This window comes from Nipponia nippon, unplaced genomic scaffold, assembly GCF_047370975.1.
Source record: "Nipponia nippon isolate SJK-2023a ecotype South Korea unplaced genomic scaffold, ASM4737097v1 scaffold_4, whole genome shotgun sequence".
Classification (NCBI taxonomy): Eukaryota; Metazoa; Chordata; class Aves; order Pelecaniformes; family Threskiornithidae; genus Nipponia; species Nipponia nippon.
Genome location: NW_028262358.1, coordinates 88764487 through 88791475, shown reverse-complemented (window position 1 = coordinate 88791475; position 26989 = coordinate 88764487). Strand labels below are relative to the sequence as shown.

Genomic DNA, 26989 nt, shown 5'->3' with positions numbered 1-26989 from the left:
TGTCATCTTTTCCAACTGATTATAGTCAATCTAGTCATCTAGGCTCCCACTAGCTTAATGTATCATTTTCAGACAGTTAATGTATTAGGCCTGGATTCAGCTCAAATAATTCGCTTTGAGAGCATGCAGACTGGCTACACTGCACAGACTACACAAAGCAATGCAAAAGGAAAAAGAAATGACTTTATGAAGATCACAGAGCAGGTGTGACAAAGCTAACAATAGCATCCAGTGCAAATTCCCTTATCACTAGCCCTTGCCATCTCCCATATGACGAAAAGCTTTATTATTTTGCTAACAACAAAATTAATGATACCTGTTTTTCTGCAGATTTGTGCTTTGTGTCCCTACATCTCCACTCACCACAAGAACTTCAGCTTTATCCTTCTGTTCCTGAAGAATGCCCACCCGTCACAGACACTCTCCAAACCCCTCCTACCTCTCTCCTCTTAACACCATCCCACACACAATGTTCCTATATTTCTACCCTCATTTTCTTCTTTATCTACCAATAGGACACGTACTACTTCTGTCCTAGGGAAACACCAGTTTCTATGTAAGTTGAGCAACCAAGAGGGAGGCCCAGCAGAACTTTTTCCTTACGGAGGGGACAGTTTTTGGAGGGGGATGGAACAGGAGCTCAGGTCGGCGCTCACTGACTGTGGCTCACCCTGGTTTCCGTCACAGAGCCTGCCCTGCTTGGCTCACTCTGGCACAGAGGGGCTGTGCCCTTGCCACAGAGGCCACCGCCCGGCCAGTCCTGCTGTCACCCTTGGCTCCCCTACCGCCATGGGGCAGCTGGCCTGTGCTGCTTCCAGACAGTGGGTAGGAAAGTCTGTAAGATTTTCAGGCCCTCTGTCTTGTAAATATATTTGAAATGCATCGCATTCAAAGTTACTGACGATAGAGGGAAAGAGATGCAGGTGGGTGGGCAACACAGTCATACAGACCTTCAGGAATAAGGCTGAGATTTCTTTCCTCAGCTTAGACAGTTATTTTAGCCCAAAAGAGAGGTTTGAATGGAGGTAGCAAGAGGATGTGTGGCTAAAACAATTTGACCAAAGAACAATATTGTCTAATAACTAGAGAGATAATTCACATGCACCTCAGAACAAGTTATTTTTGTCCTTAGAACTGTAGTCCCTCAGTAATTATAATACACAGACATAACTAATGCATCAATATTTCAGTAAGCCCTCTTAATCCATGAAAAATTGCACCTAAACGATTAAGTCAGCTTATAAGAAAACTCAGATCAGGAAATGCCAGAACTGTGTTTGAATAAACTGATTTTATCCACTCAGAAATACTCCTAAGCAAACTCTGTTTCATGCATGCCATATCTGAATGCTAAAGAATACCTAATTTCTACAGAAGTTAGAAAATATAGGTTTATAATTTTTATACATACATACAGATACAAATGTACACGCACACATATTTTGTTTGGAGCCTGGAGTGTTTGTGTCCATATACACACACACACGTGTCCATATATATGAACACAAACACAAACACTTGGAACCTCAAACAAAATATTAGCAGTGGCATTAAATTGCTTTAGTCTTTAAGCTTCCTATTCACTTGAGTATTCTGTTCATAAAATCCTGTTAACAGAATTATTAAGAGAATGCTTACAGGATTTTTTTTTTTAAATGACAATTTTACCCTTTCTTATTTCAGCAGAATTTAAATAGGTTATTGTGGTTCTTGTATAATGGTTGATCAATTAGGAAAAGACTGCTCTCTTACCTTAAGGTGTTTTGGCCTAATGAATCCTCAGTTCCTTTATATCCAGCTCTTTTGATACCCGTACCAGATGAATTATTCGCACTCATACTTTTTTCTTCTTCCATTACAAGATCACGGAATGACTTTGGCAAAGCAGAATGTAATGAAGATGACCTTTAAAAAAAAAAAAACAAAAAACCCCTCTCATTTTATACTTGCACTTTGCAAGACTCCATTTGTTCAGACAGCAAAGAGAACCTTTCCAGTTACTAAAAATAAAGATACAATATTACTTAGCTTTTGTATCTCACCATTATGCCTGCTAGACCCCATTAGCTAAAATATATCACTTTGGATCAAATAGGTAAACATCATAAAATAAATACTTATGAGAACAGAACAAGCCAGTAGTATGGAAATTTCATTAGAAGGAAAAAAAAACCACAAAAACCAACAAAACAAAAAAAACCCACAAAACCCACCACTCCATCTACTCCCCCCAACCCATCCTCTTACAAAGCAATTTTATTTTCACAGACACCTTGTCTTAGACAAGCTGTACCTTTTCTAACAGTATTGTTCCTTGAAAAGTACTCTCAGAAATCACACAATGCTCTAGTACTTTTGTTCTAATACCATCAGTTTACCACCATCAAAGTCAAGTACAGCTATCTTCTTTCCCCAAGATATTCAATTACTTACTCCTACCTGCTGGAGGCTCTATAAATCACTTAATCCACAGTGAAATTCATAAAACTGATATGCTTCATTTTCTTTTACTTGACCACGTTTAATTTGCACTGTTACTGAACTAAAGCCTGCATATTATCTTTCAAAAATAAACCAGTAAGAAATTTAGCACCATAGCTATTCTGAACACTTTCTGATCCCAAAGTCTTTTTATTTACAGAATTCAAGGCAATTACCATTAGGCTTTCCCTTACGCATCAAGACTTCAGAATTAATTCTTCATGCATTTGCTTACATTTAACTTTACTAAGTGTAGCAGTCCCACCCACTGTCAAATATACAAAATACATATTGGAAGAATAGCTCTGCTCATTATCTACTCAAAGAAATAACAGATCACTAATAAGCCCTACTGAAGTAAAACAAGCTTTCTATACATTGCTAATTGTTTGTGCAGCTACCAGAAGAAAGGAAGCATTTGAAACCAAAGACTTTCAAACTACATCTATGTGGTATACAATTTAAGATAACAAACATAAGGGAATTAAAACATTGCAACATTGTATCTGAAATCTTACAACAAAAGCATCTGAAAGTTATACATGATGTCTGAACCCCATGCTAGAACACCTGGGCTTAAGTTTGGGGGTTTTTTTTGTGGTCGTTTTTTTTTGTTTTGTTTTTGGTTTTTTTGTTTGTTGTTTGTTTTTTTTTTAATATTGCATGAGCAGCACAGAAGGCATAGAAAGCAGAATGGGAACCTCCAGATGCAGGGGCTTTTTTAAAAAAGTGGAATATGACTAAGTTTCTCTAAGCTGTAACTGCAAAACATCAAAGCATGGAGTTCCAAAACAGCTGTTGATGTTTCAAAGCAAGCTGGAATACTGACAAACTGACAATCTAGACATTAAAACACATAATTGTTAATTCTCAAGAGAGACTTCACATTTCTTTATACCGCCACTCTTGAAAAGCCATAGGCTCTCCAGATCTTAAAAAACCAAAACAAATAAACAACACCCCCTCTCTCCATCAAAGTAGGTTTGGAGAACTAATAAAGTTAACACCTAGCTTCTTGCGTGACATACTCTCAAAGTATTACTAGCGTGATTTCCTCCCCAACTTCTAATTTCTGCTCTTCTTCAAAGAGGGAAACATAGGTTGAGTCCCCCAAAAAACTACGAAACTGGAAGTTTCTTTTGGTGGAAAAGGTAGGACATTGCATATGATAGACTCTGTCTTTTAGTCAACCAAAAAAGAGCCAGAAGGTCCCACACCCTTCTGGCAAGTGTGCTCACCACACATCCAAGATGAGTATCTTGTTTCACTGGAACGCAAATTCTATGGCTTTGACTATAGTGCACGCGTGGAAAGCTCCATCTATTGCCAAATGCACTCTAATAGTCTATTGTGAATTTACAGAACATAACTTTGCAAATATAATATTAAGGCAGATGAGTAACACTTACCGTTCCACCTTACATACAAAAATATTCTGAACAACTAGCAGGGGCAATCAAATAATTGATGGTTTGCCTAAAGCAGATTAAAGTTTATTCAACAAATGCTCTCTTCCAGCAGCTAAGCATAATTTTAAATATTCATATAACTCCCACTGGTTCTTTGCTTGAACTCTTGAGCTACTGGCATTTTCCAGATCAGCAGCCAGAGGAACACTGCAGAGGAACGTACAGAATCATGTGTGGTGACCACATGAGCATTAGACTGGATTCCATCCTCCTGAAGTATACTCTGGCCTTTCCACCGAAGATAGTTTGTGTAACACAGTAGAGCCTAGCTACTTTCAAAAACTGTTTAATCAGTACCTTAAGAGCACAATATACTTTCTAGAGACAGTTATCTAAGCATATTCAAAAATCAGTCCAACCTTGCTTTTTAAATGCAAGGAACAGTTCATAGGCAGTTGGTAGTTTGAAATTAACCAACACCCAACAGGTAAAGTATTATCTATCAGAGAGTAGATGAATAGCATAACTAGTCAAACTATTCAGATGTCAGATCAATGAAGTTATGCCCTATATTTTTATATGCCTTTTATCAGAGCTTCTCTTAGTATCTTATTTCCTGTATTAAGAAATAAATCATTTAACTAGAGGCATCTAGCTCATGCGCTTAAGTCAAATTAGTACAAGTACTTGTAAAGAGTCATTTATCTTACACTGAAAAATAGGACTTCAGGAACAAGAACAAAAAATACCCTTCTGAAGAAGCCCAGATAACTAGATACGCTACACAATGTCCTCCAAAACCTACTTCAGGCTTTGTTTTATCTAAAAGCGGTATATGAAGGGGAGAAGAGAAAGACCAGGCTGCAGAAAGACAGACTCCCTGTACAAACATCCTCCTGTGGAGGAGTTCTCATAACCCCTAACTCAAAGTCAGAGACAAGTGTATACAACTGCACCTTGAAAATGGCTGGTAAAACAAAAAAGGAAATTAATTGATGATATTAAAGATGACTGGTTGAAAACATCCATGAAACTACACCGGTGATCACTGACATCGGCCCAAGCCACGCCATGGCAGGTATGGGGAAGTTCCTCCAAAGACTCCAGAGAAGACCCACTTGTAACTACTGATCACAGAAAGGCCCCTGACTTTGCTGGGTGCCTGAGGAAAAGGATTGAGTCATGCAGGCTGCGGTCCACCTCATTAGCAGCACCCCGGCCAGCTGCAGCTGTCCTCCTACATCAGCATGGACACCCCTCTGAGCCACTCATCGGGCAGTGCACAAGAGCATGGCTTCCCTGGTGCTGCCACGCTGAGTCACTGATGGGTAGAAAGGCGGTGGGTTTGTAAGAACTCATAAATTAGTGTGTGCATGAGGCGTGTGACTTGTGTACATTGTCACTGTAGATGTTAGGTTACACATTGTTTATGCATAATTATAACATTACTAGTAAGATTAAAAATAGTAGATGGAATATTTTCTTTTTTTAATGTAATAAAGGATAGCATACCTCAGTATTTCCTGTGTTGGCCACCACCTCATTCAACCATCAGTCTCTCCCAGTAAATTTTAAGCCTCAGAGCCCTGTGACACCTCCATAACTAACTCCAAGTAACTAACTTGCTACTTGACCTGCAGTATCACCTGTGCAAAGCAGGTAGCGTGTTCTTTGGAGCATTTGAGAGGATCGGTGTTAAGTATGCTGAAATTCATCCACTCATTAGAATTGAGAAGACAAATCTTGCAAACCTTGTTTCTCCTATTGTGAAGGTCCCAGTTACAGTTCAGAGGTCAGGCAGCGTCCAAATCCTCAGGTGCAAAGCAACTCATTCTGTTTCCTCTTTAAGACAGAATTGTGGGCTTTGCCCAATGTTATATCAGAATAACTTTTGGGGGCTGGGGGAGTAAATGAGACCCTAAATTTTGGTATTAGGTGTACATGGCTGAAAACAAATTGAGAAGACAGATATTTTAAGTCCTGCTTGTATAAATCAAAGCAAAAGAATTCAACCTTTTCTTAGATTCACTTGAAATACTGTGTGCTGGATATTTTTAAAGCCAGGTCATCTCAGGCAGTTCATTTGTCTAAATAACTACTGTAGTAACATACCTCTATAGCTTGTGAGCTGGACACCAGAAATACATGGCATATAACTATTTTTTTTTTTTAGTTATAATTAACCCATGATATACAGATGCTTACAGAGAAGATTTCTTGTCCCTGCTTTCACTGACCCTTGGAGGAATCCCAGCCATCACTGTCAGAATCACTACTTGAAGGACATGTCATGTCACACTACCTTGAACTCACCAAACAACAGCCCATTTCAGATCAGATTGACATGATCCTTGACAGGCCCTGTGAAATATTAAAGCCCTTTAACCATAAGGCTGAATGTACTGCACGGTGTCCACTAGAGAAGCAAAGCTTGCTCTGGTGTCGTAACTGGCAGTAGAATACCATTTTAGAATCAATTATTATCTGATTTATAATGCATGATTTTGGGATGATTACAACATACTCTCACAGTTTTTCCCATACATTACTGACAAATATTTTGAACGTCAGCTCTATTTTAGCATTGTTATGTTCTGGGATATTACTGTTGTTACTACGGCCTTAAACTAAGATAATAGCATACCAACAGACCTACGTGGAATCTCAAATAAATCTAAAGGCACTTCAAACTCAAGGTGCTGATCATAACAGCATCCATCCAAAAAAGAAAGATGAGGTAACAGATACATGAAATGCAGCAGAGAAGCAAGCAGTTCTAGATATTACCCTAAACCTTTTGACACAGAATGCCTCTCAGGAAGCAACTACTGCCAGGAAGCAGCCTACCTTTTCCTCAGCCAGCTAGTGATGTGATTTTTTTTCCTCTCCATACACTCATTAAATAGCTAACAGGCTACATGTCTGTTTTGAACTTATAGGAGCATAGCAGAAAGGCAAAGATTCCAGCAGATGCCTAGTACTCTTATTTCTGAAAGGAGCAACCAATTCCTATAAAGGATCAAAGGAAGGAGACCCAAAAGACACAAGAGGGAGATAGCTCTAATTGTGGAAAATAAACCTATCCTTTGAAAGACAGACTCCTTTACTTTGAAATCTATCCAATACAAAAGGAAAACTACTACAATAGCACTTAAAACAGCTAAATTGTCTAAAAAAGACTTCATTGAAAATAGAGTGACTGTCATGGGTATGCAGCAAGCTTTGTTCCCACTGAGGCACAAACAGGTAAGCTCTAGAGAGAGGAGACTGACTCACAGTTCTTCTAGGGCGCCATTACAGAAGCAAGCTGCAATAAAAGTCTAGACCTTCTCGAGCAGGGAAAGGGGGAGAACTGCCCAACATTTACCTCAAGTTAAGAGCATGCACATAGGTATTTATTCTGTAGTAATGAAACACATTAAATTTACATAGCTTGCAACTTTTACAGTTATGCCTTTATGCTTTCAGCCAATACCAACTCTAAATGTGATGAACAAAGCATGAATCAGGCTAGCACCTCATTATGTTCATTGTTGTAAACCTAGTTCATTGAACAGATGATAAACATTTTTTCTATTTGATACAGTGATATTAACTTGAACATTTAAATTGCGTGTAATCAGCATCAGAAGTCATTTTAAAACCATTATGCATCCTTCCACCGTAAGAATTCTTAGCAGCATCCGTCACGCCCTCCAGCTCCTAAACACCTAGATAACTTTGTCGTCTATAATTTCAGCCTATTTTTGCTCTACTCCAAAGTCATTCTAGCCCTTTCCCCCAGGAAGGGCTAACATTTTTTCCTTATGTTTTTGACAGAGGAAAAAACAGCCTTCATAATGGTTTTCAATAACCTCTTCCTGACTAAATTTCAGAGCTTGTGCTCAACCTTCTTTTTCTATGCTTCACTTTGATACCATCAGCAAATACCACATCACACACAGGCAAGAACCAGATGGGATGCAGTCTTCTCACTCACTATAGCAAAATTTCAAAGAACTGTTAAACTGCAACCACTGCATTTCCCTGTCCCCTTTGAATTTCTAGGTTACTACCAAATGTAGATACAAATAGTTCAATACTAGTCCTTTTAATGAACAGAGCCTAGGCCATTTTTATTTAAGAAACTGCTCTTAAGAGACTATTCAATGTAAAAATCCTCCAAAGAAAAAGAAGTTATATTTAATTTATAACATACCATGCATTCCCTAGTTTTGCAACTTTCACAGGTGGGGGTGGTGAGGTTATTAGTGCAGTAGGCTCCATGCTGGTAGTTACTGACCCATTATCTTTTGCTGCCAGGGCAATCATTTTCCTTTGCTTCTGAGAAAGTTTGATTCCATGAGACGCCATTCTGCTGTGAATTGATATTGCAAAGACAGGATGTAAGATCAGTGTCCTTTGAGATGACTCACCTTTAATCTTGCAAATTAAACTAAGAAAGACTTCTTTCCTAGACCAAAATACTTTGTCTAGAGTGCCAAAAGGGGAGTATAGGCAGGGGGGAGGGGTTGGATGGCTGGGGAGCAAAAGGAGGATCAATGACTATCAACAGTGACAGAAAGAAAAGCATCATAAAACTATTCTTCACATAGATGTCTACAAATGAAAACATGCAGAGTAGGAATCAAGTCTCCAAAAGAGATGGACTACCATGAGATGAAGACTATTTTCTAATTCTGTGAGTTTTTAGAGACTGTTAGAAGTTTAGCTCCCTTAAACCAAAAGCATTCATGCATAAGAAATGTATACAACAGCATATAGTCACTTTTTCTATTTGTAATAATTTGTTTTCTAAGTTATTTGGTTTCTTCAGTCTTGGCTGTTTTGTTCACAGCTTCTGAATCCACCTAGCCAGCAGCCCTTTACTAAGCTCCAGGACTACTGTCCTAGCTCTCCTTTACAAGAATGCTACACTTCAAAGGTCATGAAAGTCATCTCCAGTTCTCTTCCATATGTTGCCAGTTAAGAAACACTAGGTTTAATCCACTGCCTCCTGAAAAAGTACATTTGTCTCCCTGTGTCTTTGGCATGCTTCTCTGAGCAAGACTGACCTTTTCTGCGGTCTGAGGAAGAACTGTCAATATCAACACATGGGTGCTGGGGGAGGTCAGAGAATGTGAGACAAGAAACAAACTTGAGGATCAATTACAGTACTGGTCCACAAGTAATTTCCAAAGCGCTAGGGACAAGAATTAATTCTTTTTGGTTGGAAATAGGAAAGCTCAGCAGAGCAGGCCACTGATTTAAGATACTGGTTCACTAGCTCTTTCTTTCACATTTCAACAGCCAAGACATGCTTTTGCAGTGGTTGACCAAACAAGACTACAGTAAAATAAAGGGATAAATTTTTTATGCTCACAGAAGAATACCATAATGAACTGAAGTAAACAAAGCCATTCAAAAACAAATAGGACAAGTTTTCTCCTGCTTTTTTTAAACTCTGAATTGCCTGAACCACTAAGTAAATTCATAATAGCCTGGTCTATCACACTTTTCTTTTATAGATTTTGGTTTTTTACCAACCCTGAATTTGCCTTTGGCATGGTTCCACATTTCTGCATACTTTCTTCAATTTCCATGATGGTTCTTAGATCCATAGCAGGAGGGCTGGCAGGGCTAAATGAAAAATAAAAAGTTACCTTACAAGGCACTCATTTTTACTTACATTCCACAGTTCCAGCCTTCACTGAAATCCTCTAAATCATACATAAGATTGGTAACCGGATGTATAATTTATGTGTGTTTCCTCAATTATGGCAAACCTCAAATAGAATGTTTTTGACAAAACTTTTATAAATATATACATATTTAAGAGCACACTATAAAAATACTTTCAAGACTCATTATACTATGAAACAAAAAGATGTGAACTATGATTACTTTAAAAAAATTAGGTACCTAAATCCAGGATGCTTATTTAGTAGTCAACTGTTCATGCTAAGTATTAGAGATGCATTGCTCACAGCTCTTTCATGAAGGTTGAATTAGTAGCTCAGCCAAATACCCTACAGTATTAATTCTTTAAACATTCTACACAACAGTGCTGCCTGCTTTTTCTTGACATCATACCAGCAACACCAGAAAAAGCAAAGGAAGAGTACAAGGGAAACCCATAAAGGCACAGTTACATTACAATAAAGTCCTATGGTTTTATTTGTTCCCCTTCCATGCAATCCTCTAAAACATGTTTGAAAAGAACTCTAAGATAGTAGATGAAGGTGGACCTTCTTCCAACCAGTCTAAAGACTTTGGTCTTTAGTTGTGGGATGTGTTACCCTCTCTGCATAGACTAGGCTTGCACAAATACATAGCAAGACAAAACACAGATTCCTAATGGACCCTGCTCACCAGAAGATATACTTCAGAGCTGCAACTTTTAATTTCTACAGCTGTATCACCTGTATTAACAAAGCCCATCAGCCACAAACCAACAGAGTCTGGGAAAACTGTGGGAAATTGTCGCTATATGATTCCCTAAATCCTTAAACTCTTCTCTGTTCAACCTTTATTGACAACTGTCACAGACAGGACACCAGGCAAGACAGAACTTCAGTCTATCACAGTACTGCTCCTTTTTCATATGCAGACACTGCTACAGATAAAAATTAATAATCAATTTTTTATTACTGTAGCACTTAAATATGTGGTGTTAATTTTCACAGACTGTTTAAGTCTAAAGGCATGCCTTAAAAATGTCAAAGTACAATGGTGCTTCTAATGGCTTCAAGCATGGCCTGATTCTGCAAAAAACTGCCAAATATTTTACAAAGTGTTAACCAAGAAGGTCTTCTAAAAAAAGATATTAGAAGTCTAGACTGGTAGCATTTAAAAAAAAAAAAAAAAATGTATCTAGCAATTGCTTTTCTCAAAGAATAATTAAAAAATGTACCAATTTAATAAAACTACCAAAATTTTTAATTCACATGTCAAGTAACGTATGCTCATTTTGAAGAGCAGATAGCTGTTTAGTCTGAACAGAATATTATTAGCATTCACTATCAAATGTAGAACAGTGATTGTAAGTTAGGTAGGCACCACAACTATTACTCCACCTGAAACTGGTTGCTACCCAATTGGGAGAGCTTGCAGAGTTGTTTTTGGCGCTGGGGATGGACTGTGGAATAGACTGTGTCAATGCTGATGATCCCTTGCATAACTTCATCTCCTTGTTAGGTTGAGAGGGTTTCATACCCTGACTGCATGCTTTGTCCTTCATCTAAAAAAAGACAGAAAAACACTGAATAAACATTCTCACATTTTTTCATTTAGAAAAAAAAGAGTGATGCTACAAACAACTTGAATGGCATCTGTAAGTGAAAATATTTTAAAGGATACCTCAAGAATACCAGTAACATCATGAATCCCTGATCAGTCTGTTATTTGTACCTTTTTTTTTTTTTTTTTTTTTCTTCACGCTTCACCCTGAATCATTTAAATCCAAATATTCCACTGTCTTGATAGTGGAAAACTCACTTGGAGATGTTCACTTCTAAAGCTTTAACACTTAACATCGGCACAATTTTCAAACTTACTTCTCTTTACCAGTTATGCCTTAGTTATCCTGGACCATACTTCTGTCCAGCTACAGTTGTTGAAGAACAGCAGGGTTTTCCTGGAGTTTTTTGGCTTCCTTTTTTGATTTTTGGCTTCTGAATTTCAGATTTGCTTTGCATTTTAAATGAAGTAGATAAAGACTTTACATAATTGCTCTTTTTGAGATTTTCTAAACACTACAGTATATAAAAATTCTTATTACGGTACCACATGAATAAATTACTCTTAGAAGATTTAATAACGAATACTCATTTTTATTTGCTTTATCAGACAAACAATAACTACTTAAAGTTGTCTACTCTATTTTAAGGACAATAGCTTCACTAAACACTCCAAGATACAAACTCTGCTTTTGATGGACAAGATAAACACAAGCAAATAAATTGTTAGGAACAAAGAAATCCAACCTCAGTCCTCTCTGGATGAAACCCTTTTGTGAAGTCAGGTGACTGCAAGTCTCTGGGGCTACCCACTCCTGCGTAACTACCTTCAGAGTCAGACGTTAAGAGTTCTGGAAGTGATTCTACAGAGTTAGTTTTATCCAGTTTTACTGAGCCTAAGAAATAAAAAAAGAGAATAGAACAGAACTATTAAATCACGAGAGCCGGCCTAAATAATGCATTAAAAAACCCAAAGTTATTCACTCCATATGATGAATACAAAGTAACCAGAAGTCTACCTAGTCCAGTATACCAGACTGTAATAAGTATAAGCAAATTTAAGACTATCTTAACTATTTTTTTCAGAATAAGAGTACTCCCAGTTTCCTTTCTCTGTCTCACAATATACATTTTTAGGAAGTAACACTGACACTTTTCTATTGAAAATGAAGGCTTCTACCATCTTTTCAATAAACAGTGACTAATTTATTTTTTATACTCCACAAAAAAAAAAAAAAACCAAAAAACACATTAGCAGAAATGTTCCACTTATTAAAACCACATGGGAAAGTGTGTGTTAACTTTATTTGATAAAATACATGCTTTTACAGAATCTGAACTTTGGGCACAAGCTTAATATGACAAACATCCTTTCAAACAAAACTTAAGAATTCACTATTCAAATTCAACTGTGGTGTTCACTAGAAAAGAAAGAATCCTTGCAAGATTTCCTTATTGAAGTACAGAAATCGCATTGCATTGCATATTAAACTTTATGTTCTGTTTTTATACCTGAAAGGAACCTCTTTCCCACTGACCTGTAGAGGCTGGACTCTGAATAATATCTGATAGATTATATCCTCCAGAGCTGTCAGACCGTTTTCGTGGCTTCTTTTTTGCCTTAGTTTTTGCTCTTTTGAAAAGGGCTTCCCTATTAAAAACAAACAAACAAAAAACCCCAAGATGGATTAAAGCCAAAGAAATTGAGCCTCAGAACTATCAGTGTCAATGTCAAGTTTTTCAGTCAGCAGTAGCAGTTATACTTCAAGCTGTAATACCTGGTCCCACCAGCTGTCACTAGCTGCTTGTTCCTGCTCTGATTATGCACTGGCACAACTGTTTAGTAAACGATTTGGGGGGAAAAAAAATCCAGGAGGAAAAGAAAAAATTCTTTTCAATCAAGATCTAGCCTCTGGTCTAGTACACTGCACAAAGATTTCTGCTGAGACAGTGGAAGATATAGCAGCTGCATAGGATGGCACTGCCATCTAGGTCAGATTAAACCTGCTACACATCACAGCAACTAACATAGAGCAAACTACATCCAAGTCTCCACTTTTTTCTCTCTTGATTTCTCCTAAATTAGTGAAGTTCAATAAACTCCACAGCTGGTCTCATTTTTCCCCAACACAAATATTGCCACCAAAATAATACTAGTTCTATATATTGGGTTTGCGTGGCAAGGTTTTGGTAGCCAGGGGGCTACAGGGGTGGCTTCTGTAAGAAGCTGCTACGAGCTTCCCCTATGTCTGATAAGGCCACTGCCAGCCAGCTCCAAGATGGACCCACCACTGGACAAGGCTGAGCCCCTCAGCAATGGTGGTAGCGCCTCTGGGATAACTATTTAAGAAGGGGGGAGGGGGGGGCGGGGGGAAGCTGTGCAACTGCAGCCAGAGAGAGGAGTGAGAGTATGTGAAAGGAACAGCCCTGCAGACACCAAAGTCAGTGAAGAAGGAGGAGATGCCCCAGGCACAGGAGCAGAGATTCCCCTGCAGCCCATGGTGAAGACCCTGGTGAGGCAGGCTGTCCCCCTGCAGTCCATGGAGGTCCATGGTGGAGCAGATACCCACCTGCCGCCCGTGGAGGACCCCACACCAGAGCAGGTGGATGCCCAAAGGAGGCTGTGATGCCATGGAAAGCCCACACTGGAGCAGGCTCCTGGCAGGACCTGCGGACCCGTGGACAGAGGAGCCCACACTGGGGCAGGTTTGCTGGCAGGGCTTGTGACCCCATGGGAGACTCATGCTGGAGCAGTCTGCTCCTGAAGGACTGTCTCCCGTGGAAGGGACCCACGCTGGAGCAGTTCGTGGAGGACTGTCTCCCGTAGGAGGGACCCCACGCTGGAGCAGGGGAAGAGTGTGAGGAGTCCTCCCCCTGAGGAGGAAGGAGCAACAGAGATAATGTGTGATGAACTGGCCGCAACCCCCATTCCCCGTCCCTCTGCACCGCTAGGGGAAGGAAGTAGAGAAACACAGGAGTAAAGTTAAGTCCAGGAAGAAGGGAGGTGTGGGGGGAAGGTGTTTTAAGATTTAGTTTTTATTTTCTCATTATCCTACTCTGATTTGGTAATAAATTAAACTAATTTCCCCAAGTCGAGTCTGTTTTGCCTGTGACGGTAATTGGTGAGTGATCTCTCCCTGTCCTTATCTCGACACATGAGCCTTTCATTATATTTTCTCTCCCCTGTCCAGCTGAGGAGGGGGAGCGATAGAGCAGCTTTGGTGGGCACATGGCATCCAGCCAGGGTCAACCCACCACTTTCTACAATAAAGCAGGTACATGGTCATGTTACCAAAATGTCATGTGTTCCTATATATGATATTAGGAAGAGTGGAATCAAATAAAAGGCATCTTTCATTTTAATAAAACTACTAGAAATTCAGAATTATATGAATCACAGGTATAGTAACCCTATTTCAAAAAGCTGCTTTGAGAAGCTTTTTGTAGAATAAGTACATAGGTATTTATTCATTCCTGTATCAATACTGTAACCTTACAATGCTTGGGGTTTTTTTTTAATCCTTGGACTGCCCTGCTCCCTAAAGGCTATTGTCTAGCTTTTAAAAACACTGAAAGGCTTGAAGTCTAATACAAAATAGCCTCTCGGTTCCCTTGATCTACTAGTTCTTATCTGTACTAGTTCATTTAGCGTAACTTTTCTTGACACAAGTAGTCTGAACAGTACACAACACCGCAGGTGAGGTCTCATCTGCACAGTGGCATCATATTTCACTATTTGGAAGCATGTTACCAAGTCATCCTATGAAATCAACTTTACATAGTTGTGATGTCATAGTCAATTTCTCCAGTTTAAAAACTGTACCAAAAAAAGTAGTTGTAATTTTATTATTTGCTCGTTAGAGAAAAGCAGCCCATTAAGTTAGTCTGACAAGACTTTACAGATTCTATTGCTCTCACCCTTTTGTCTTCAGAACAAATGTTCAAACACAGAATACCAGAAGTCCACAAAACCACCAAGGCCAAACTACCTCATCTACAGTTGTTTGGATCACATTTTCTAACACCTCTCAAACACAGGTTGCTTGTTTTGTTATTCTGCAGCCAGACAGTAGCCACTTTAAATTGACAGATTAAAAACTCATGCTACAAAGCTTCATATTTCGCATGACAATTCCATTAATATTAAGAAATGTAGATTATCACAATTTTCCAGACAGATCTAAAGTACATTAAAGTCTGTTTTTTCTCTTTTGATTTCTCCTAATTCAGTGAAGTTCAGTGAACTCCACAGTTGGTCTCACACATACACAGATACTCTGATCACACACACAACTCCCAAACATTACTGTGAATGCTTGTTTTGCTACCTTTACTCACATGCTACTTATAAATTGAAAAAAGTGCTCCACTGCAGTTCTGTAACATTTTAAAATACTTAAGGGAACTCAGAATAGTCTTTGAAATCTCCATTTCTCCTATTTCTTAACATTTCAATTCTGAACCCAAAGGGAGTCAGGCACCATCCAAAGGGGGATAAATACCATATACAGCTCACCTAGTTAAAAATGTTGATGAAAAACAGATACTTACTGAGAATTTTGTTCTGTATTCATTTCTTCCCTTAAAAAGACAAAGTTCTCCCCATCTTCAGGCTCAAAAGAACTTATGTCAGGACCATCTGGATATGGAGTAATTACTCTCCTGACCATAGCTGGAATCTGTAGTTGTAAAAGCCGTTACACTAAGTTTCTCTTAAGTTGTATGCTAGCAAATATATGATCTCTTGTAAAAGGACCAAAACCAATTCTCATTTAAAACATTTCTACAGATCAAGTAATTAATTATTTAACCAGCTTACGAACTTAAGTTACATCCTTAAGCAAAACAGAAGGAGAATTATTTTAAGTGACAGACTCAGAATCCATGTTTCAGCTGCCTATAACTCCTGACAAAAAAATGCTTCAAGGTTTTGCAAACATTTGTCTTTTACTACTGTACAGTTAAAGAATGCTGGATTATAATGTGCCTTGGTTTTTCCCTTTGCATTAAAGTTCAACTTTCACATTATTTTTCTTACTGCTTTTAAGATCTATACGATCACCCTGAACTTTACACTGGAGAAGTCTAATTTGCTTTCTTCTCCTTTCTTCTAAGTAACAGATGCTCTTTTCCATAGGTTTTGCCTATGGTTTTTTTTCATGCAACAATTGTTAATTACAGAACATTAATAAGTTTAATGTGTATGATTAATTTAAAGGACACAATACTATTGCAGCAGTGGCTAGCGAATAATGAAATATGAGCTCCATGGGAGTGATAACAGCAGCAGCTAACCTTAGCTTTTGAGTCAGATGTTCCACATTCAGCCTGTCATCTACAGACCCTGCAGGTATGTATTTATTACTCATCTGTTCTCATTTTAAACCTAATCAGCTTACACTCAAGTTGTACAACTTACCATTTTCCTGTAATAAACAGAAAGATCCTTTACAACTTCATCACTTAAGACATCCAGAGTCCTAAAAAAATAAATACAAATTTATCTTACCAGATTTAAAAAAAAAAAAAAAAAAAAATCATCACATTAATGAAAAATTCAAATGAACATTTTGGATCAATCTCACCTACAGGCATTATTACCTATTCATGGTGGTCACAGAGACGGAAGAAAATGAACACAAAATATAAACTAGTCAATGCCCTTGTGTAAGGCAGGATTAAGCCCACAACCTTTCCAGATAGCCTACACTTTACTTAAGGCCACAGCCAATATAGACCTATATAGTTAAGTTACCACGAACTGGTCATTACTTTACCTATTTCTGCATACTTTCAAGTCTTCCTGACATGTACCTAATACTCCAAGTCTATGCAAATTCTTCTATATAACTCAGCCACAACATACCTTGACATTTATGCCAAAAAATAATACTACAGCAACAAACTTTACTCAATGAAAATGTTTTGCCCGTGTGAGCAGCTGTCCTTGCACAAAGCTGTCACAACTAAATTCTGTCTCAGGTGTCTCAGATTAAAAGTCTTGCTACCCAGTAATGACATTTTCAGATTTTCACTAAAATCCAGATACAGTCTTAATTGTAGTAAGAAAGCTGCATGTCCTTTTCAGGCTTAAGATGAAACAAATCTGAATTCAGCATAATACTTACGACATCAGATTTTTACTCTTCTCTCCAAAATCAAAGGTTAAAATGTTTATGTTTTATAAAGATATGAAGAGGAAAATTGCAAATATGAATGAATTCCTGTATCTGTGATACAAGCAGAGCAGTTGTGTGACATAGCAACGAAATGCTGGCACTCTGAACTGGTTCAGATCTCTTAAGAACTTCTATAGGTAAAGGGAAGCATGACAAAAAGGCTAGGAGTGGACAGAGTTGACCAATAATAGAGATGGGGTTTTTTTGTTTGGTCGGGTTTTTTGGGGTTTCAGTTTTTTTTCAAGTCTTTGCTAGAAAAGAAGTTCAATCACTGCTGATAAGGCTTGCTCTGAGAAGATGGTATGTACTCTGGAAGCAACTTGAAGCCCTGTCCAAAAGCATCAAGAGAAGGAAGGCCAGAGCACACCTTCTACTTCTTAGAACCCTAGCTGAATCGTTGTGGAAAGCAAGGGTAATTAATTAATTTGTTCAGCCCTCACTGCAGTTAAAGCAAAGAGACCACCAGACAGCAGGCCCAATGGTTGCATAACTACCACGTTAAAAAAAAAACAAAAACAAAAACCAAAAAAACCTACAAAAAAACCACTGCAGTTTTATGCATCTTCAAAAACAATTTAAAAAACCCAAACAAGATTAGGCTTAACGTCAAAGCCCACTGAACTCAAGAAAGGTTTTTCACCTTAATTCAAGCTCTTCACGCCAGGTGGTAACATAAGGATTTATACTATAGAACTGGTACAGTATGTACAGACATTTAACTAGTTTCTCTCTCCCTGTTTGGCAAAAATGAGCCTCCCTTTAAACTAGCAGCATTCAGTTGCATTTTAACATTTAACTGCTCCTATTAGTTCTTTCTTTTGCCTTTTTAGGATGTTTGAATTTAACAGCTAGTACCCGAACACATTTGCATTCCTCCTTACCTTGCTTCAAGCAAAGCTGCCATATTGAGTCCTATGAACTGCAAGCAGGACAGTTTTAACTGTTCAGCATTATACATTGCTGAGAACTCCAACAGCTCGGCAGCATTCTTTAAAGTAACTGCAAAAAAGAAACACAACAAACCAAACTGGATAATGTGCTGCAATATCATGGAGCAGTTTAAGACTTATTGCACAGCGTGATCTAGTTATTGAAACATATAATATACTTTTCCTTTCCTAGAAAAAAATGCTAATGCTCAAATGGCCATAAACTACAGCAAGCTCCACGTAACTTTGTAGCAGCTTGAATGCAATGGCTCCTTCACAGAAATAGAAAGGCCATACCTACAAACGTATCAGTTTCAATATATTGAAACACAGCAGTCCAATACAAAGGGTAAAAAGAAAGCTAAACCCAGAAAGTTTCATAAATAGCACAAACAGTTCTTAAAGCTGCAAATGTTCCTTTAGCAGGAAGAAAGAAAATAAAGGGGGGTGAAGGAGTGGGGGGGCGGCAAGAGATGGAAGTCACTAAGAAATGCCAAGCAAAACTTTTATGTTGACTTCTTGTATGAAGCTAAGCAACTACACTTAGTATTTTCTAGAAGAGACAGATCTTCATAGCCATATAGAAACAGCACTGTGTCAAACAAACAATAGAAGAACTAGTAGAACTGAATTCAAGGACAGAAATAGAAACATAGAATTCATTTTATCATGTTTCCAAGACAAGAAGTTTGAATTCAATGAAATAAAGGTTTTATAAAAATTTGGTTTATTTGTTGTAGTGGTTTGGGGTTTTTTTTTTGCTTTTTGCCTTTTTACTTTTTTTTTTCTTTTATTAAAGAGCGTGAGATGAAGACAATGATGCATAAGGAATGGAAGATTATGCTAACCTAGAACACCACCTAGACTAAAGAAGCAACTGTTAACAGCTATGCAATGAACAGTAAAAGGTAATCAGAGCAAAGGAATATAAGCAAACAATTCAGTGCTGAAATAGGCAAGAACATTAACATCTAAAAAAAAAAAGCATTTTTTATTCTCTAACCCTTTATAATACAAGTGGAAGAACTCACGTTTTTCTGCAATGGCTACTTCACAGATTTCTTTGAGTCTGGATATAAGAAGTTGGTCTGCTACTACAAGAACATTACATATGAATTCCACATTTTGAGAATCTGGAAAACAAAGCATCACATAAACACTGTGGGCAAGTCAAAAGCAACTATTACACATACAGCTTCAATGAGATTTTACCAAAGGACAAATATAACGGCTTTGCGAATTTTGATGGGATTTTCACAGCACCAGGAATAGCTTAGAAAAGCACAGTCAGTCATTTTTTTGAAGCAAGAGAAGGAGGTAAAAGGAAAACTGCAGTTTGACAAACTAAAGGAAAGGTACAAGAAGGCCTGGGGTACAGCTACCACTTCAAAATCTAAAGCAAGAGTCACAAAAATTTGGATTTTCTACTTAAAACTTCAACACAAGCATATTAAGTATTGAATTTCTAGTCTAAAAATATAAATATTGCAGGAGCTACAGTTGAGTTGAAAATATATTAATGGCACCTTTTATCGCAAGAGCTTCATCTGTATACAGGTAATCTACAATTATCTGTAGTATGTCAGAATGGATTGGCATTTCCAGAGCTGAACAACAGGAAGCCTAAAAGGCAAAAGGATTTAAAAAAAAAAAAAAAAAAAAAAGGTGTAAAAGAAGCTGACTACTTGGAATAAAATATAAAATTAAGACAGCAATTATATTTAGCAAATTACTTAGACTGAGAGTCACATTTTTAAAGTTAAACAATTATTTAAGCATTTGCACAAAATCTGTTAAAGTTCTTCAATTAAGAATTGACTGCAGCAGGGCAATCAAAATCTGCCCAAACTTCTGAATAAAATATCCATGAAACAGTTCAGTGTTTCATCCATTGGAGCATCTTCTCTAACAATCCTGCTTAATTATTACTACTTTACCCACAATTGTCTAGAAGTAGATCTACAGGAATCCCCTATGCAAGTACTGGACCGCTTTCCTTTCAAGGTAAAAGACCTAGTGAAATCACAAATCCCCATGCAAGAATAAAATGAAAGTAGCCATTACTATTAATCCCTCGGAAAACAAGGTCCTCAGCAAACCCTCCATTTGAAGAACCATCTTAACCATTAAGGCAAAGCTTTTATGAGCAAACCTTAGCCATTAAACCATGTAACCATCACCATTCCAGTTTACGCAACACCACTGCTCAACAACTTTGGTTTATTTCAGGTGGTACTGAAGCAAAGCTTTATACTAAAAGATTTCTTTTGCTTTAGAACATGCTACTGGTACTGACATATTTCCCATCTGAAATTTAAAATCTCTTACAGACATTAAGATTTTTATACAACATCTAGAGCACTTGATTCACAAAATATTTACTTATGAATTTCATATGATTTAGATTTACTTACAAAATAATAGATAACTTACAAACTACATACAACTGATATAGAAATCAACAATACAAACGGACATTCAACACAAAAAAAAAAAAAAGCATCACTTGTCTCACAGTGTTTCAGATATGTTTCCTCAGGGATGACTGAGGAAAAGGCAGTACACTAGCTTAGAGGACAGGTAAAGTACTGCCAGTACTTTGCCAGGTTCCTAGATTTACGTATTGCCAAAAAGCTATGGAAGCTGAGAAAACTCTTGCATGCTGCTTCAGCTTTCAGTCTCTGAAAAATGCTTCTCCATTTACACCTCTCCTCTCTTTCAATAGGCATTATCAATAGTATTCAGACACTTAAACAGAGGCATTTAGTGAAAATATGATGTCCAGGAACAACCAGGGCATTGACACACAGCTAGCAAATAGGAACCAAGACAAATAAAAGATCTACACCTTTTGAAGCAGCAGCTGGTGACTAAGTGGAATAGCCCTTGATATCCCCTATTTCACTAAAAGTCAACTAGAGATTCTACACACTGACTCTCAATTCTGCTGTATTTTTCACCCAGTGCATATGAAAAGCTATTCCATATCACATACTATTTAAAGATCTTTTACGGAAAGAAAATGAAAATTCATCCAAAGCAGTATCCCATAAGAAAAGTCCAGCAGCTTTTACAAATACATGAACTAGCTAAAAAAACCCCTCTGAAACAAAAGTAATACTTTAATTTCCTTTGATATACATTATTACATTTATTACTCTCATTTAATACACAATCTGAATAGTACAAACATAGAATAACCAAAAATGTGTTGTTTGGTTTTTTTTTTTTTTCCTTTGCAAACAGGATCCAAGAATCCAGCCTTCTCTCTTCCCCAGTATTTAGGATATGTTATTCTAGGAAAAACTGTCACTTATTTGATGCATACCCCCACACATGTTTATTGGGAAGCTTACCTCAATCCATGAGCTGCTTAACATGCTGTGAAAATAATCTGTAAAGAAAGGCATTTCAGTTCAAGATGCAATAAAATGTCAGTTAAAAAAGACAATATGACTTATATTATATATATATATAAATACACACACATACCAAGTCTTGCACAAAGTACACACTTATGACACGGGAATTCCTTTCCATCTAAAGATTTCAGGGTCACATCGCAGAGGTACGAACTAGAAGATATTTAATAGGATCAGAACTGTGACTATTCAGAAAAGCTACAAGTTGCAAACTCTACAAATAAATGCTTACTTTAGCAAGTTAGGATTTATCCTTTAAAATAAAACACACCTGAACTTTAATATCATATAAAATGAACTTAAGAGTACAGGCACAATAGTTTCAAGAGAGAATTTTTTTGTCCAAAGCTCTCAAAACTGCATCTGAAGTATTCCTTCAAAACACAGTCAATTACTGTTTCAAAACTGCTGTGACCAAATAAATTAATTATGGCTAATTCTAGTCAATCTTAAATGGTCTATGTTAAATTAGTTATTTCTTTTACATTAGTAGCTACTATAAGTTTTGACAATGCATTTTAAGAGTGAAGTAATCCAAATTCTGTGAAAAAGCTACTTTTATGCAATGCAGCTTTTACTACCTAAGTAGATATTCAAGCCTTTGGATAAAAATAACCCAATCACATCAATGGAATTAAAAAACAAACATCACTTTGATAAAAGCATAAGGAATTGTTCTATTGAAAGATATGCCAGAGATTTTCTTAATTAGAAAAAATATTATGCATTTGTTTATTTCCAATCTATGTAGTCTTATTGTCACAGCAAGCATATTTGCAAAAGTCAAACTGCTTTTGACTGGATTACCCACAACATTTTTCTTGGCATTAGTATTCTAGGACAGAGTTAATCCACAGAACACATTAATGTACAGCAAAAAGAAGCAAAAATATACCATACATAATCTATAGATTACTAATTCATAGATTAGTCTACAAGCATCTACAGAGAACTTCCAAACATGAGTTACTGTGAAAGAGACAAGTGTACACTAGAAGTTAAAATACAGCTGATCAACCTTAGCCTACACTTAGATAAAGAGATGACATAATAGGAAGATGGCGGGGTAGGAGAAGCTTGATTTAAGAAGTTTACCATTTCTTCTGATTTAACTTTGGTTTGTTCCCATTCTTCTTGTTGACCACATTAATTTTTCCATTTTCTAACCTGACTCCATCCAACCTGCAAATCATTGACATTAGTAATAATTAATACAATCAGTATACAGTTCAAATCATTAAGAACAGTTTCACAAAGTAACAGCACTTCAGTGGGCTCATATTGTGAATATGAAAAAGGACCAAAATAATTCATTACAGAAAACTAGAAAGGGCCAGTTTTCACCTGAAAGTCTCCACTGCAGATGTAAAATGTAACTGACATTCTTTCCACATCTTAGCTATCTTATTACCTTAGATGAAAGCTATACTGCTATAGTTAAGGCCAAAGTCCAACACCACAGGGTCAAAAACCTAGGAGTTATACATACTGCTACCAGTCAGTTATCTGAGCAAAGACAGTGGTTTGGAAGAGATGCATGTTTCAGCACAGGCTTTTCTTTAGCACCCTAATTCATCAAGGAGGCTTGTGAATGGGATGGTAAAGACACGGGAGTGCTGCTGGTGGATTACAAAGCAATACACTTTCAAAAGGGAAAGTGCTTGAACATGGAAATTTTACTTGGGAACTCTGTTTTAGCAGCAGTTTCACATCTTTGCTGATTAATTTTAATATTTGCGAAAAATAAAGTGAAGAAAACTGCCCTGAAAAAGCTCATTCCCTCCTTTGAAAGAAAAAGGCAAATGCAGGAAAAAAAAAAAAAAACACAAAAACAAAAAACAAAACCAAAAAAATGAGTAATACATTTCTACAGAGACATTTGGTCTCAATTCCATTAGTTTCACCACATAACATTAAAAATGCATCAGTTAAACAAGAATTTAACTTTGCTTTGTGTTGTTTTAGTCTAAATATGTTCACTGTCCATGGAAAAACTGGTAGGCTACAGATCACAGCATAGAAATTCATCAATCCAAAACTCAATTAGACCAGCTGTCTCTAACAAAACATGTTTTATGACAGTCATTCTGGAAAGTCAGATGATTTGCATCAGACGTCAAGTCTCAGAGAGCTCATGCCTTAGAAGATACACAGGACAGATGTTTTAAATACAGATGTCCAAGAGGTTCTAGGACACAGTAAGGGCCAACAGCACATTTACATCATAAAGCATCATTTTTCAATAGGCTTCTATAAGTACATAATCATGCTACAAAAGTCTGCTTCTGACATTGTTTGAAAATGTCATACATGCTTTCTCTTCGCAAAGAGCATCAGAACAAACTGATGTTGCTTTAGAGATGCCACAGTGTGTGCTGTAAAGTTTTATACTTACAAAAAATAAAACAAGCAAAAAAAGGCAAACTTACCAACTTCAACTAGCCTTCTACTTCAATAACAACTAAAGTTATATGAGCTTACATAAAAACACTCCGTGAAGAGCTTGCCAGAATATAAATGCATTTCCTTTCACCTACCTTCCACTTAAATTGCTGAGTCCAAACTTCTTTGCAGCACTTTGCAACATTTTTATGAGGTTAGCTTCGTCACCAACAACTTTGCCTTTTTTAGATTTGCTCTTCTGTTTTTCATTTATAACTTGCACTTGATTATTTCTATAAATCTCAAATGCAGACTTTCCATTAACATTTTCATCAAAACTCATTTTGCTCAGGTTAGAAATTAAAGTATCTTGATATTCTTCCGATTTTCCTTTATGCAGGATTTTTGGTTTATAACCATGAGTCAAAAGATCACAAGTATCAGTGTATATGAACTGCAGAATGTATGCAAACAGATCTGGATGAACTTTCTCTATTACATAAAGATCACATCCAACAGAATCTTCATCTTTACGGTAGACGTCTGGAGTGTCTAGCTGGTTGTCACTGGAAACAAACAGCTTCTTGAAGAAGTCAGAGCGCACAGCCAAGATGTATTTGTGCACGGGATAAGTTCTTGTGCCAATCTGAAAAGTCACATCATGGATGCTGTCCATTTCATCTGTTTCCTCTAACAGTTTGCCAAAATCCTCTCCAAAACTTGATAATGACACACTTGGAATTTCATAGAGACTAGAACAAAATGAAATCCATCAAAAAACTCACTACTTACAAGCTCCATAAAATTTTACATAGTATGTTTAATGAAAAGGGTGAGGTTGTTTCCATCTGTTTTGTTTGGTTTTTTTCCTTACATTGCTTGACTACTCAACATTTCTTGTCCTATTCTTTATAAAAAGAACTAATAATATGGTATTTAGGCAATTAAACCACATATGTAAAATCTGTCTAGCTTCAGAATATCAAAAATAGTATTTTGTCTTTATAATGTAGACAGTAAATATGTATTATCAGAACTATCTTATCTTCATCTCATTCTTCCAACAAGAAAACACAGAAATGTTTACTGAATTTCATATTACAATCCAAAGCAATAAGAAAAAAAAAAAGCTAATATTTACTTATTTATCAGATATATTGCAAACTATTATGAGAGTGCAAAGAACATGGTTCAGTATTCTACTTATTCATTTTGCTTTAAACATTTGTTCCAAACAAACAAAGATCCACTTTCCACTTTTATTTAAAAGCTGATTATTGGTGATTACTGAAGGGATTAATTTCTACAGCATTTAGAGCTCAGAGTGTGTCAAGAAATACATCACAAATGCTTGCCTTAAACACTTTAGCTAAAACATCAACACTATCTATACTAATTATGCAAATATATAAGCTGAGGTCTTTGGGTAACTTCAACACAGTTGTTTACTAACAAGTGCTGTTCTCTAGCAGTATGGATAATCACATTTACCGTGACTTCTGTATGAGCCAAAACATGGTTTTGAAAAGCAGAATGATTTAATTGCAATCACACACAAAAAAGAGAAAAATTACAGTTATTGATATTTCAAATATACCTTGTTTTAGGATCTGACTGTAAAACAGCAAAATTGCAACCATTAGGATCGGTGGCAATACTAACAGCTCGGTGGACAAAAGTAAGCTTCTGAAGTCGAATTCTTTCATACACACTGTTTGTATCATGTTCAAAAGAAGCATCACATGAAGAACTCTGAAGGCTCGATACAAGTTCTGCTAAAAAAAAAAAAAAAATTTAAAAACACCCACAGAAAGGTCCAGCTAATTAAAATGCAACTGATAAAACAAAAAGACAAGATTTATGACTTCTGTAAGTCCATTGATGGAGTCACTGAATAAGGTTAAATTATGCTGAAGATTTCAGCTCGTTTAACTGAAATGCAGAAAGACGTTTTAAGAATAAGACTTTACATTACATATACAAGAGTTTTTATCCAGAACTTCTTGTGGAAGTGTTTTTCCACTTCCTCATATAAGGGAAAAACACTCCATCTAACATTCAATGCAACCTCTTGCGGAACAGAACAAGTTGTTCATCCGTGTACAGCAGTGCAAGATTGTTTTTTTTTCCTGCCATATCAACTACAGCAGATATAATACAACTGTCTTCAGACTTCATCTTATATGTTTAAATTATACCCAAACTAACAAAATACTGTTGAAAAAATGTGATAGTCTCTGAACACTGGATTATTTTTCAAGAGCTGGATAACTGAATACATGCACACCATTCACCACATTCATTAAAACTTCTCAAAAAAACAGCAGCTCCCATTCATTACAAATCGATGATGAACATCAACTAGACATTCAACTAGTCAACAGGTCTGGATTCTGATGTTTCCTTGAAGATACTAAAACTACAAAAAGAACAGCAATAAGCAGAAGGAAGAGAGTCCCTACAGACACATACCAGCACCAGGACAAACAGAGCAAAAAGGAAAAGCGTTTGGTGCCTCTGTAATGAGGGAACTACTATGTGATGTGTAGAATAAAAGAAAGTAGTAACACGGTAAAACTAGTCTGCAACTCTGCATTGAGCAACAGAGGAGAGATTTTTGCTGTGAAAGAATACAAAAATGGACTGACAAAACTAAAGATGGAATCTCAATATCAAAGCAAGTAGAACTGCAACATAAAGCTATAAAGTTGAAATACATCCCAGGTTGGAAGTAAATCAATTTCTATCCATAGAGTTTTAAGACCCCTACTTGAACAGAGCTGACAGTTTCAATTAAAATCTTGTGGTATAGTAGACAGGTATCTTCCTCACAGAAAAACAATCCATCAGGACCCACTCTCAGCCATATGAGCCAAGTTAATAAGGCAGAAATTGCTCCGAACCCTGCATTATGCCCAGATAAGGGTCTGGGAAACATTATAAGGTTTCACAGACTTAGTGCAAGCAAGT

General features: G+C 36.9%; 1 protein-coding gene across 9 annotated transcripts in view; it reads right to left on the bottom strand.

Annotated features, from left to right (window-relative positions):
• Positions 1-26989, bottom strand: part of IBTK (inhibitor of Bruton tyrosine kinase) — a 66949-nt gene that overhangs the window by 15849 nt on the left and 24111 nt on the right. For 7 of the 9 annotated variants that reach the window (XR_015708358.1, XR_015708359.1, XR_015708360.1 and 4 more), the window contains exons 11-26: positions 25617-25794; positions 24175-24771; positions 22733-22819; positions 21708-21790; positions 21572-21609; positions 19742-19838; positions 19247-19348; positions 18168-18285; positions 16527-16587; positions 15659-15786; positions 12646-12758; positions 11855-12003; positions 10946-11109; positions 9417-9509; positions 8089-8247; positions 1753-1905 (exon numbers count right to left, since the gene is read on the bottom strand). Coding sequence is in view for 5 of the 9 variants with exons in the window: in XM_087775470.1 (XP_087631596.1) it covers positions 1753-1905; positions 8089-8247; positions 9417-9509; positions 10946-11109; positions 11855-12003; positions 12646-12758; positions 15659-15786; positions 16527-16587; positions 18168-18285; positions 19247-19348; positions 19742-19838; positions 21572-21609; positions 21708-21790; positions 22733-22819; positions 24175-24771; positions 25617-25794 (2320 nt within the window). In the remaining 4 variants the exon portion in view is untranslated. The remainder of the gene's footprint in view (positions 1-1752; positions 1906-8088; positions 8248-9416; positions 9510-10945; positions 11110-11854; positions 12004-12645; positions 12759-15658; positions 15787-16526; positions 16588-18167; positions 18286-19246; positions 19349-19741; positions 19839-21571; positions 21610-21707; positions 21791-22732; positions 22820-24174; positions 24772-25616; positions 25795-26989) is intronic. The other 2 variants (XM_087775474.1, XM_087775473.1) reach the window with 2 other exon arrangements.